The sequence below is a fragment of the Diceros bicornis genome, chromosome 36 (genome assembly GCF_020826845.1).
Source record: "Diceros bicornis minor isolate mBicDic1 chromosome 36, mDicBic1.mat.cur, whole genome shotgun sequence".
Taxonomy (NCBI): Eukaryota; Metazoa; Chordata; class Mammalia; order Perissodactyla; family Rhinocerotidae; genus Diceros; species Diceros bicornis.
Window position 1 is genome coordinate 22,516,520 of NC_080775.1, and position 13,940 is coordinate 22,530,459.

A 13,940-nucleotide genomic window follows, 5' to 3' on the forward strand; every position below is an offset into this window, starting at 1 on the left:
AGGAGGAGGAGGAGACAGACTAAAGAATTTTAACTTAATCAAGAGTTCCCATGCTCACTCATTCCTCCTATTAAAAGCTTTGTTTTCCTACTGGCTAGGAGTATTTTAATAGACTTTTTTTGAATAGAATTTCCTGGTCTTATAAGTATCACAGCGTTAAAAATGAACAGCTATGGTAGAGTTTCTAGGAAGTAGTCATACGTTTTTCTATAGCCAAAGGCTGTAGAAGTAGGAAAAGGATTATTTAAATTCATTCATACCTGACATTTTCCCAGACTCCATTTAAATCACTAGTGCCTCAATTCTGGGTTCATCACATTGCAAATTAATTTCTTTCTAAAATAGTATTTATGTATTCATTTGTTTTATCAGCTTAGCTGTACGCTCCAAAGATCAATTCTCGAACTCAAATGAATGACATTTGTTTCTCTTTCATTTGCCCAGTGCCGTTGCCGAAGCTGATGGTATTGATCCATTAATAAACATCCTGTCCAGTAAACGAGATGGAGCCATTGCCAACGCAGCCACAGTATTAACAAACATGGCAATGCAGGAGCCACTACGTGTGAACATACAGAGACAGGACGTCATGCAGGCCCTCATCGGCCCGCTGCATTCCGCCAACACGGTCGTGCAGAGCAAAGCTGCTCTCACTGTGGCTGCAACTGCGTGTGATGTTGAGGCCCGGACAGAGGTGAGAGTTTTAGTAACATTTGTTCTCTCATTTTTCTGGTCCATACCATATTGGTGGATTAATTGGAAACTTTTCAAGTATTTGAACCCACCCATCATTTAAGTCCTTCAGAATTGGTGCAATACTTTGGAAAATAAATTGGCATTGTCTAGCAAAAAAGATGAGTGTACCCTATAATTCTGTTTCTGTACCCGGTAATTCTGTTTTCTAAGTATGTGCCTAAGACAATCTCTTACCTCTGTGCACCAGGAAGTATTGTTTATAATATCTAAACACTGGAAACAAACCAATTGTCCAATTGCTAAGAGAATGAATAAATAAATTTGTGATATATTCATAAAATGGAATCTCACATCACTAAAAATGAATGAACAGCAGCTACAGACATTCACAGAGATGAATCTCAACAAGCATAATGCTGAGCAAAATCAAGTTGCAGAAGAATACATACATGTATTCTATTTGTATAACATTCAAAAATATGCAAAGCTAAGCAATATGTTGTTTAGGCATACATACATGTAAGTTAAAACTATAAAGAGAAGTGGGAGAATGATTAACCCCAAATTCAAGAAAGTGGTTGCTTCTTGGGAGAATGAGGGGATGGATGTGATTGAGAGGAGCACACAGGGGTTCAAGGTCATTGAAATGTGCTATTTCTTAAGCTGAGTGGTAGACAAATGGGTGTGCCTTTTACTATGATGCTTTAAACTATACATATGGGTTACATGTACTCTTGTGTTTCTCTTATGGTTCAAAATTTTAAAACATAGAATTGCATTTTTTACAAGTCCATCATATATAAGTGTGTTTTGTTCTATTCATAAATGTAAACCTACGGACACCCCTTTTTTCCTGTTTTTCTCATATTTACTTGTCATGTGGCACTCATTCAAACAGCCTAGGACTTTGTTCCTCTCTCACCAATATAAATAACAATAGCTAACATTTATGGAGCACTCACTACGCACCAGGCACTGTGCTAAGTGCTCTATGTGCATCTAAGCCTCACTTGAAAGAGGTATGTTGGTAATCCCCATTTTACAGATGAGGAAAATGAAGCTTAAAGATATAATGTTCTCAAAGCAGAGTGGTAAATTGGTAGATTGGGAATATGAGAACACATCTTTCTGAGTCCAGAGCCCATGCTCTCACACTATGCTATCTGCTCAGACAACTAACAAATCTTTTCTCTTCTGTCTCTTAGATATCTATTCTATCCCCCTTCTGTGTTCCTATTGACTCAGTTCATTTGTATTCATCCATTAAGGTAGTAAGATGGTCACCAAATATTTATTCATCAACCACTATGTGCCAGGCACTGTGGTAGGTGTTGACAACACAGTAGTCAACAAAGATGTCTTGGTCACACCTCCATGCAGCTTGCAGAGTGGTCCATCTATTTCCTGGAATATTGCAGCTGACTCTTCACTGCTGTCCCTCCCCCTACCACCTCCTAGTCCCCACACTGCCTCCAGACTGATCTTTCAAATAGATGACCCTCATCACATCATTGCATCCCAGTGCCATTGCCCATGGTAACAGTTAAGCCACTCAGTGTGATATGCAAGGGCTCTCGATGATCCGCATCTACCTGCCTAAGCCTGAAGTCTCTTCCCAGGAGTAACTCTACACTCCAGAAATGTCTGTAATTCTGTCAGTATGCTCTGTTCTCTTATTTATACCTCTTTGATTTCTCTGCTTGGGAAGCTAGTCTCACTCTTGTCCGCCTGATAACATCCTGTTTCTCCTTCAAACCCCAGCCCAGCCGTCCTGTCCTCCATGAGGCCTGTCCTCAATCCTCAAACTCGGGTGCGTCCTCCTCCACGTTCCCGTTACACCCATGCATACCTCCCCTGTCCTCCGTGTTGCTTTCTATGGTTCTTGTATGAAAGACTAGAAGCTCCCGAGGCTTTAGGGAAGGGAACTGAGGTTTTTCTTCCCTGTGTCCGTGTTATTAATATATACCCGGCACATAGTGTATGCTTAATAAACAGTTGTTAAATGAATGAGTAAATGACTGAATGGAGGAATGAATGGAGGCATTAATAAATGAATTAGATCTTTGCCAAAAGAACACATGGAGTTAGATTACTATCTTGTTTTATACTTAGAAATAAAGATGTTCAAAAATTTGGCTTACTAAGCATAAGATGATTCAAGAAAACTTTTCTAAGCTGTCCAAGTTATGTATGCTGACGTGTAATCCCTGCCAGATTCCCTGTGTTTCAGAAGAAAATGACTGAGAGTGGATCACATCCCACAGGGCTCTTGTCCTCAGTTACTGCACATAGAGACTGGTGGAATATTCTTTTTGTCCTCCAGGCTCAGATAATACAGTATTGCATTTCAGACAGTGAGACAAGAGCTGCCAAATCTTTTTTTTTTTTCTGGTTGGAATAGTTTTATACATGAGTAGTTTCTTTTAATAACTTAATGTAGTTCTGGCCAATTCTCGTTCTTTTTCTTCTCTTTTTCACTCCTTGGAGAGATGAAGAGAAGACACTGTGCAGCGATAACAAAAATGGGTCTCTTTCTAGGGAATCGCTTCGGTGTTGCTTTGGCCACACCACTGACTTGGTGGCAGTGTCCAGTGACATGGGTGGCACTTGCTTGCATCAGTTCCTTCTGCCCAGCCTTGGGGACTCTATTAGTTTCCTATTGCTGCAGTGACAGATTACCACAACTTTAGTGGCTTAAAGCAATACAAACCTATTATATTACAGTTCGGGAGGTCAAAAGTCTGAAAAAGGGTCTTATGGGTTGAAATCAAGGTGTCTGCAGAGCTGTGTTCCTTCTGGAGACTTTAGGGGAAAATCTGTTTTCTGGCCCTTTCTAAATTTTACCATCCGCCTGCATTCCTTGGCTGTGGCCCCTTCCTCCATCTTCAAAGCATATTACTCCAGTCTCTGCTTCCACACGTCTCCTTTCTCTGCTCTGGGTGCTCTCATCTCCCTCTTGTAAGGACCCTTGTGATTAAATTGAACCCATCTGATAATCCAGGACAATCTCCCCATCTCAAAATCCTTAACTTAATCACATCTGCAAAATCCCTTCCACGAACAAGGACATCTCTGGGGGACCATTATGCTGTCGATCACAGGGCCAGATGAACATTCGTGTTGAGGAGCAGAGTGGATGAACACGGGACATCCCCCTTGTAGGCAGTGAGAGGATGGGCTCTTTGTCCGGTCCCTGCCCTGTGTAAAATCGTGATGACTTCTGTCAGTTACTTTACTGTGGCCTCTTCTTGACCTTGAACAGAAAACTGGGCTCCTGTCTGTAAGGTTTTGCAATAGATCGTTTTCCCTGAATTTAATAAATCTACATATGGACATATCCTAAAATGTTTTTACGTAGTTAAAACCTTTTAACAATCAAATAATGAGATTTTTTTTAAGCATAAATGTTTATATTCTGTACTCTTAAATGTGTAAATTTTGGTTTCTACTTTTAGTTAAGGAATTCAGGTGGACTGGAGCCCCTCGTAGAGCTTCTGCGCTCCAAGAATGACGAAGTGAGAAAGCACGCCAGCTGGTCTCTAATGGTCTGTGCCAGTGATGAGCTGATGGCCACTGAGTTATGCAGGCTCGGGTGAGTGGAGCTGGCTCAAGTTTCTGGCTCAAATGAAGAGCAGAAGATGAAGAAGCACACTCTTCGGGCCCAAAGAAGGTCAAGCAGACTCTACATTCCCACTCTCAGGCTGCAGAGCGCTCAGGAGCTCTGCATGTCAGAGCACGGGCCTTACCTCTGAAGGGACTGCCCAGTGGAAACTGGGTTCTTCCCTGTTCCTCCCACCTAGAGATCTCCCTCACAACCTTTACAAAATCATCTTCCACTGTTTCATCGTGATAACGCTTCTCTTTCACTTTCCTCTGCTATCGCTAAACACAACCTGTTTGTCTCTCAACTTTCAAAGCTAAAATAAAATGACAGAGCCATGAGTACCATCTCCATTTTCTCCCCTCCCCCACCCAAACCTTTTCATCAGAATTATGCATTTAACCAACCTCGCCAAATCAGTTCTCCTTACCAATGGCAGATGAGTTAGTTGCCTTTAACATATCAGCAACTAGGGTTTTAAGGTTCCACAGACAGGTTTGCCCTATTTCTAACCATTTTTATTCTTTGTATATATTGCCTGGTTAGCTGAAAAAGTTGGAGTCCAATACTAATTTTGCTTTAAATGAAGAACTTTTTTTTGTGAGTGTCCTCTTCAACTGTTTGAATATGAGTTACTACGTGGCGTATATGTTCCCAAAAGGGACTGATTTTTCTTCATAATTTTGTCAGTATTACTTTATCTCAAAGGGCGGGATGGCTTTAACCTGTCCGTCTCAGTTCTTCATTCATGATCTTAGATAGGTATATAAATGGGAACTTAATGTTGGATTGCTTGTATAAAGCAAATAATGCTTTTTGCTTTTATTGACAGGGCTTTAGATATCCTTCAAGAAATTAATCTATCAGTAAGTCGAAAAAATAAATTCAGTGAGGCAGCTTATAACAAATTGCTCAACAACCACCTGTCTCTGAAATATAGCCAGACTGGCTATTTGTCATCAAGTAACATAATTAGCGATGGATTCTATGATTATGGTCGGGTAAGTGGAAGCACTAATTTGTCTTTTAGTATGTATGATAATTTCTTCTTTAGTCATGATGCCATTACACTGCAATTTTATAACCACCTAACAGAATTTACCACCTAACAGAATTTATATTTTTATAGACAAACTTGGGAATCAGAACTTCATCCTTAACTTTGGCTGTACGAGTTTGCATTTGTGTACAGCTTTAATTAGAATATGATTACTTGTATTTAAATAAGCTTGCTGATGCTAGTCTCAAGTTTCAGAGAAGATACAATAGAAGGAGCATTTTCATTTTGGGGTTTCTATTACTTCTAGGGCTCAATGGTAGTGATAAGGATTGAAGCATGGGGTTTTCATTTTATTAATTATAATCTAATTTAAATTAACCAAATTGTAATACTGGATTTTAAAATGTAATGTAGAAGAAAATTATTTTACTTATCTGCATTTCTGATTGTGATTTTAAAAATAATATACAATTCAGTGCTAGTGCTGAGAGAAATGGGAAACTGAAAATTGGAATCTTGAGGGCTTTTGGAAATGCTGCTTAAGTCAGCATTTTCTACTTCTTCTGGAAACCAAAAGCAATAAGGAGAATGGGGAAAGTTTCAAAAGCCCACCAATCTCATTTTAGGAAAGACTAGGAAACAGATATGATCTACAGACTTCAAAAAATTGTAGTTACTAACAGTCCCTGAGATCAAGCAGAAGCTGTGCTGGAGGAAGAATAAAAAGGAAAAATAAAAAGCACAGAGAGGGACAAGAGAGTGAGCGGTGGCAGATCTCAGAAGGCACCATCAAAAATAGATACCTCCTGGGGCTGGCCTGGCGGCGCAGTGGTTAAGTTCACACGCTCTGCTTCAGTGGCTTGGGGTCCGCAGGCTCGGATCCCGGGTGTGGACCTACACACCACTGGTCAAGCCATGCTGTGGCAGCATCCCACATACAAAAAGTAGAGGAAGATGGGCATAGATGTTAGCTCGGGGACCATCTTCCTCAGCAAAAAGAGGAAGATTGGCAACAGATGTTAGCCCAGGGCCAATCTTCCTCACCAAAAATATATATATATATATATATATACACTTTCTGAGGTGATGGAGGAACTCAGAAGTGCAAAAGCTGTATGCTCTGTTTGCCAAGTGGGTGCGTTCGTTGAGGAGTGGGGATGAGTAAGGCTGGCGGCAGAAGTCATCTTGGACCAATTTGGTTCCAAGAAGCAGAGGAGACAGGCTATGAAAGAATCTCACAGCTGAGCCGTATTTGCAGGAAATACTATCATAGTAAGAAAATCACAAACATTTTGAATAGTGAAAAACAGCGAGCCTACAGCTTCACTCGACCTCTTCCTTCTGCTTCCCCCAGCCACCAGCACCACCACACCCTCCATCACACACGCACGAACCACTGAGAAGTTGCTGCTCTAAGAAAGCCCATCTCCTCAATGATGACTAATTTTTAAAAATCTGGCACAGGGGCCAGTGCAGTGGTGTAGCAATTAAGTTTGTGCACTCTGCTTCAGCCGTCCAGGGTTCACAGGTTTGGATGCTGGGCATGGACCTACACACCGCTCATCAAGCCGTGCTGCGGTGGTGTCCCACATACAAAATAGAGGAAGATCGGCATAGATGCTAGCTCAGGGACAATCTTCCTCACCAAAAAAAAAAAAAAAAAAAAAAAAAGCAAAAGCTGGCACAACATTATTAGTACAAAGATGGTTTAAGAAAAACCGACCAAGAACACTTACCAGAAAAATGTTGCCACAGATCAGATAAAATTGTGACAAAATATATTTGTTCATGAGTTTTTTAAAAATTTAATGAAACAATATCCTTTATAAAGGAGAATTCTCTGATTCATTCAATAAATATTAATGTCTGATATTACAGGCTTTGAATATGTCAGTGAACAAAAGAGACAAAGATCTCTACCTCCATGGTACCAGTGAGAGGAGACAGACAATAAACATCACAAATAAATAAATGATGGCACATGATTGAATGATAAGAGCTATGCGGCAGGAGAGTGGAGCAGGGCAGGATATAGGGGCTCTGTAGTACCGGGGACTAGTGAGCTTTGATGGTTGTAATTTTAGAAATTGTGGTCAGGTAAGCCTCACTGAGAGGATAATATCTGAGTAAAAACTTGAAGGAGGTGAGGGGCTTAGCCATGGGGATATCTGGGGGAAGAGCTTTCTAGGCAGAGGAAACTAGTGCAAAAGCCATAAGGTGTAAAGATGCTTGGCATATTTAAGGAGCAGCAAAGTGAGCGTAGCCAGAGCTGAGTGAACCAAGGGGCAGTATAGTAGAGACTGTATCAGAGAGTAAAGAGAGACCCACTTGTCTAAGCCTTGTAGACCGTTGGAAGGCTTTTGGCCTTTACTCTGAATGAAGTGGGAAACCTTGTCAGGGTTCTGGGCAGAAGAAGGGCATGGTCTGTCTTATTTCATAAGGATCATGAAAAGTATCTCAGAGGAGAGAAGGACCTCACTATAACATGACTGGAAAAAGACCTCACAAGATGATCTGGTCTAACCCTCTTCACCAGGCTGGTAAAATTGCTAGGATAGGGCTTTGTCTCACCTATTTATAGACATCCTCACAACATTTTTAGTAATTAGTTACTGTTACAGACCGTAAGTTATCCCTTATGTATACAGATCGATTTGCAAACTCAAATACTTTCAGGGGCCAAACTCATAATTATGGTGTGAAACAGCTGAGTACAAAGCAATAGAGATGGTGGGGAACTAGAGGGATAGATCCTGCCCAACAGCAAGACGTTCACAGGCTTCAGGTTTCCATTTCTAATTGTGTGTGTGTGGGGGGGGGGTGAGTGTGTGAAATTAGACACCTAAAACAGTTGAGAACATAGTCTATCAATATTCATTTTTTAAAATATGCCCCATGCAGATATTACTTTTCAATCCTTAAATTATCTACAGATAAATCCTGGCACCAAACTTCTGCCTTTGAAGGATCTCTGCTTACAAGAACCAAGTGATCTCCGCACTATACTCTTAGTTAACAGTAAATCTTCTGATATGTGAGTCTTTCAGGGGAGGAGGGATCCAGGGAAGCACATGATTTTTTTGTTTGTCCATCATCAAGAGAGTATGTAAAGTTTCCCTGTACGGTATCTTTTTTTTATCCTGTATTTCACACCATGAAAAGAAACACTGGTTCATAAACTCATAGCCTGACGTAGTAAAGACCATGGAATAACCACCACCATGGTTTTTCCTTTGACTCCATGTTACCATCCAATTCTGTATATATTTCTGCAGTCAAAACTTCTTCCTCTTCTGGTAATATGAAGTAGTTGAAGAAAGTATAAATAGATAGGAGCAAACCAAGATGAATTATGTTTACAAGTCTCTGGAACCGTATGCAGGTATACACAACTACCCAATGTGTTTTTTTTATAAAATAAGAAATAGTAGAGCTAAAAGTCAAAGCATCAACCTTCTTCTTTAAAATGGTTGTATATACCTTAATATCTAGATAATACATTTTATGTGACACATTTATAAATACATTTCCTGTTCCAGCTCATGAAAAGCTTTATAATATTCTTTTTGTCTTATTTTAACCTCTCCTTTATGCTTTTAAAATAATATGTCACTATTAAAAGTCAGCTCCAAATGTGATTGTCAGAAAAAAACTATTTTGAAAGACAAAGTCAATAATGGCAAATAAATTATTTTAACTTGTGCATAATTTCAAATATGTAAAATTTTAGTTCTCCACCTGTATCTGTGGATGATAAACCATCAGACACTGGTCATGGTCAAAGAATTTCTTCTTCATCTTCTTTAAGAAGAGCAAGTAAAGAAAAGACCAAGTAAGAAAATGATATTTTATATTCAAATAATTCTCCCCTTAGTTTGAGAGTAAAAGAAAAATTTAGATTTTAGATTTTGGCAACTTAATTCTTATTATTCTTGTAGTAATATTATTTCATAACTTTTAAATTGCTGTGGAAAAGATCTCTGGAAAAGGAGCCAGCAAACCTGGTTTTACGTTCTGTCTGCTGTGACCCTACAGCGAGATCTTATAAATTATAAAATGCTTTGCAAATGTAATGTATCATTATTTTCCATATGATTGAAATTGGTTATGGTTTTTTTCAAATGACAATAAAAAATAGTTTTCATTTTAGTGCTGGAATTGGATCTCCCACAGAAGAGAAATCAGAACCTACTTCCGGACGAAACACTGCTCTTAGCAAAAGCGCCACTAAAGAAAAAGTTTCCAGGTAGGAAATGTGTCAGTGTATTCTTCTCATTATAATCCTGTCAAGTTGTAGTTACCCAACAAAGTTGGTGAAAGGGAAGGGTGGCTTTTAAATAGGAAGCGTTGCTTGTGGAATCAGTATGTTGAACGAGGCAAGACTCCTGCGATGTAATTAAAAGTAACTATTTTTGTCTCTTGCTGTCTCTTTAAACTTACCCAGAGGTCATTTTTTCTCCAGCCTCTGGATGAGAACTCGGGTCACTTTGGTCACTATAAAGTCCTACAGTCACTTTAACTCAAACGACAACAGACACAGCAGTCTCTAGTCAGTCATTTGAAAGTCCAACCCTGTAATGAACTTAAAATGAATTTTCTGCCCGCCCTGACAGCCACTTTTGCAGGTGGTGAGCCCCACATGCTGGAGTGAACTCCTCTCTTTCCCGGCCTTAAGTTTTCCCATCCACTCCCCATCTTGCTCACCGGAATCTCTGACCCTTCAGGAAGCAACCGGAGGGAGGAAAGGAAAATGGCACCCGGTTCTTACTGGATGGAACAATTATAGTGTGGTTTTGTGCTTTTTAGGCCTGGCATATTTTAAACATACTTTTACATGTTTACATATTTTTAAACATATTATTTCTCTTGTGAGCCTTTTCCTGGATTTTTTGAAGAAAAACCATTTGGACCTCTTGCGACACTCCATGACCCTTTAATTACTGCTGACTTGAGCCCTTCAGAGCCGCTGTGGCATTGGAGGCTATTTGGTCCCATTATCTAGCATCCACTTTCTAAACTACGACTGTCCCCTAAGGTCCCTTAAGGTGTAGGCCGTAGTTTGCTCTCCTACTCAGACCTCAGAGCTGTTTATTTTGTCTCTGACTTTATTTTCTATTGTCAGTCTCTGCTGCTCATTGTTCTGCTCTGCTTCTAATGTCCTGTTGTTCCAGCCCTGACACTTTTTGCCCACCCCTCCCCACCACTCCCCTCCCCTCCCCTCCCCTCTCCTCTCTTCCCTTCCCTTCCTTGCCTCACTTGGACTCTCTGTGCTTCCTCTCTACTGGACTGAGAGCTCCTTGAGGACAAGAACATGTTCTGATCTGAATAATTTCTCTCTTCATCCCCAGTATTTAGCACAGTGCTTGGTTGGCATACATAGGCATTCATGTTTATTCAAGAGAACAGAAATCTAAACTTTTGCAGGAAAAGGTTATTTTTGACAAAGTCCACACTTCTAAACTGTGTGTCTTGAGCAAATTGGTTACCTTCTCTTTGCCTGAGCTCCTTCATTCATAAAATGGAAATAACCATAGTCCCTCCCTCATATGGTGTTGTGAGGACTGAATAAGCTGACATGTGAAAAGTGCATAGAGCAGTGTCTGGCACAGAGTAAAGGCTCAACAAATGTTAGTACTGTCAGAAGAAACAGCTAGGAGCCAAGGCCCACTCAACCCTTGCAGGGATGTAGAGGAATCTCCCACAATCCAATGCAGGAAATGCATGCCCTCAGGGGACAGGAGCTGGCCGGAAGTTGATAACTGTAGGGTCTGCCTGCCTCTCCCCCTCTTTCTCCATGTGCATGGTATCTTATTTACAATTGCTTTGTTATCTTCCTTAACTTTTGGTTACTGTCTCACCGGTAACTGTAGCTTATATGTGACTTTGGTTTGCCATGGGATCAAATCTGGCCCCAATTCCAAAGAACCTTTCAGTTCTAAAGCCCAACAACTATCTAGTACAATTTCTGTTTCTCTTAGTGCATATTTGTGAGAGAGACCATCTTAGCCTCTTGGCTGGCTTTGAGTCAGGTGTCTCCCTTTGGTCTACCCAGCTGCAGCCCTGGGGAAGAATTGGCCTTCTGCCCCCTCGATAAGGGAAGGTTGGGCCATTGGTCTGATGAGTGACCAGTATGGACATATTGTACATATCATCATCAGTCAAGGCGCGTCTTTCCCTCTGGTATCTCTGATACCATCTCGGCTTTAATCTTTGGTGGTTCTGCTATTCTTAGCTCTTTTTCATTATCTTATTTTTCTTACAACTCAGTCTGATTCTTAATCCTAAATCTTTTGAAAAAGAATGGGCAATCCTTCTGGGTTGAAATTTATTTCATATACTCATAAATATCAAAATGCTGATCTTCAGACAGCCACAGGTTTTTAATTGTGATATTTGATATTAATGTTTTTCTGTAACATTTGGGAGCAATCACATCGTCATCTCATTTGGCCCATGTCTCCTTGTTCTATGGATAAGTCTTTTCTTTTCTGGCCCTTTTTGCTCTCTCCTCATCCTCTACAACGACCTTACATATTGATATGTATATTGTATATCCATTGCCTATTGGACTTCTCTACCCTGCTACCCAGGAAACAAAACATCCAAACTAAACTCATTGTTCTCTCCAACTCCCAAACCTCCTCCTCCACCTCTGTTCCTTCTGCTGATTAATGTTTCCATTTTCCCATACAATTGCCCAAATCTAGGAGTCATCTAAATCCTTCTTGTCCCTTATCCCCAACACTGAATGAATCTCTTAGTCCTACCCACTCTCTGTCTTAAATATCTCTTACATCGTTCTTTCCTTTCATTTTCACCTTTATTTCCCCAGTTCGGGCCTTTATATTATATCTCAATCACATTAACCTCCTTATTATAAAAGCCTCCTGCCTTTTGAATAGCCCTCCGTAAGCCCGTGCCCCATGCTATCCCAGAGCTACCTTTTTGAAATAAAAGTCTGACCATATTACTCTGCCTAAAACAATGATTCCTTATCATCTTCCAGATGGAGTCCAAACTCCAACCATGGCATACCCTGGAAGAGCTTTCTATGTCCTGTAGGCAGGACAAATTCCTATTCTTTCTTCATTGTCTTTATATTTTTGTTTTTGAGAGGCCTTCCCTGATCACCCCAGGTTAAACATTCTCTTTGTGTCTTCTCCTTTGTGAATCTGATTCTGTCTCTTACACGTAACCTGAGCTGATTGATGTTGATTTATTTATTTGTCTTTCTTACTAAGCAATGAGCTGCTTGAGATCTGGGACCACGCCTTTTTAATCTTTGTATTCATAGAGCTTAGAATAATATCAGGCACATCAGGGACAGTAAAGAAGCATTAAATATTCACAAATTATTTCAAATATTGAAAGCTGGTAGTTGAAAGGACTAAGTGTTTGACTTCCTTAAGTATGCCCAGGGAGAAAAATTATAAACAAATAATGATGATTATTCCTTTTTCACACCATTTCCACTCTCTACCTGGCTTCTGCATGTTGTTGCATCTCACATCTCACTCAAAGATAAACCCTGATGTGCTGCCAACATTCAAGAGGATTGTTAGCATAAAGGAGAACACACAAATTTTGGATTTAGACAAAACTGGCCCTCAGTTTTCCTATCTGTAAAATGGAAATGATAATTCCTACTTCATAGAGGTGCTGTTAAGAGTAAGTGAGATGATGTAGGTAAAGTGCCTAAACCATTGCCTGGCATATTTAAGTGATTAATGTCTGTCCAATCTCTTTCCCCTTCTTAGCCCTGCGTCCACAGGGGGATAGATTGGTCATATTCTTGTTGTCCTGTTGTCTCTCTTTTGGTCAACCCTTCTTGTCTTGTGACTATTAAAACTTTGGACCCCTAGGATTAGAGTAAAATATTTTAACTCTACTCATCTGATAATGTCATTGAGAGTGTTTAATGTTAACAAATAGTTACTGAGAGATACTGACAAAGAATATCTGGAACCACAAAGTGGCTGAATTTTTGAAAGGGAGAGGAGAGAAGAGATGGGAAACAAGCAGGTCAATTATGTGTGAGGTGGCCTAATACAGACAAGAAAAATATGGATTTCTCTCTTCCTGATGAATATCATTTCCACATACCATGTAAATTAAAATCCTTAAGCAAGAGGCTCTCATTGGGAGACCAGCCACCATGTTATTTTTGTGTTGGAAGGTTTTAGTTGCACTCTCTTTCATGGCAAAACATTCACAGGAGAGGTGATTAATTTATTTCCCATTTATTCAGTCGCCTTCTTGATACTTTCGTAGACTTCACTGAGACCAACATGTCTAATACACCCTCTAAAGCTTTTCCTTGTAAAGACCATTCTCCTTACAATAAACATTTACTATTCCTATTTGTGTAATGTATTATAAGTTCTATCTGTACTATATTTTTGTATTCAGACCAGTTTTCATAAAGTTGATTGCACATGAGTCTATTATACACATTTAAAAGTTTATTGTTTTTCTGTCTCCTATTTTGTCTCCTTCCAGTCTGTTCATCTCTGCAGGCTTTTAGATATCTATATATACTTTACTATTTCTTCTTCTCAGACAATCTTGATTCCCATCGTAATGACTTCCTAAAATATTTTTATCTTTATAATAATTTCCCTCAAACCCTCTTTTTACCTTACT

General features: G+C 39.8%; 1 protein-coding gene across 1 annotated transcript in view; it reads left to right on the forward strand.

Annotated features, from left to right (window-relative positions):
* ARMC3 (armadillo repeat containing 3) overlaps positions 1 to 13,940 on the forward strand; it is a 93,280-nt gene that overhangs the window by 63,170 nt on the left and 16,170 nt on the right. Inside the window, exons 10-15 of the mRNA XM_058532565.1 lie at positions 445 to 694; positions 4,152 to 4,288; positions 5,130 to 5,298; positions 8,231 to 8,331; positions 9,028 to 9,129; positions 9,448 to 9,543. Coding sequence (XP_058388548.1) covers positions 445 to 694; positions 4,152 to 4,288; positions 5,130 to 5,298; positions 8,231 to 8,331; positions 9,028 to 9,129; positions 9,448 to 9,543 — 855 coding nt within the window. The remainder of the gene's footprint in view (positions 1 to 444; positions 695 to 4,151; positions 4,289 to 5,129; positions 5,299 to 8,230; positions 8,332 to 9,027; positions 9,130 to 9,447; positions 9,544 to 13,940) is intronic.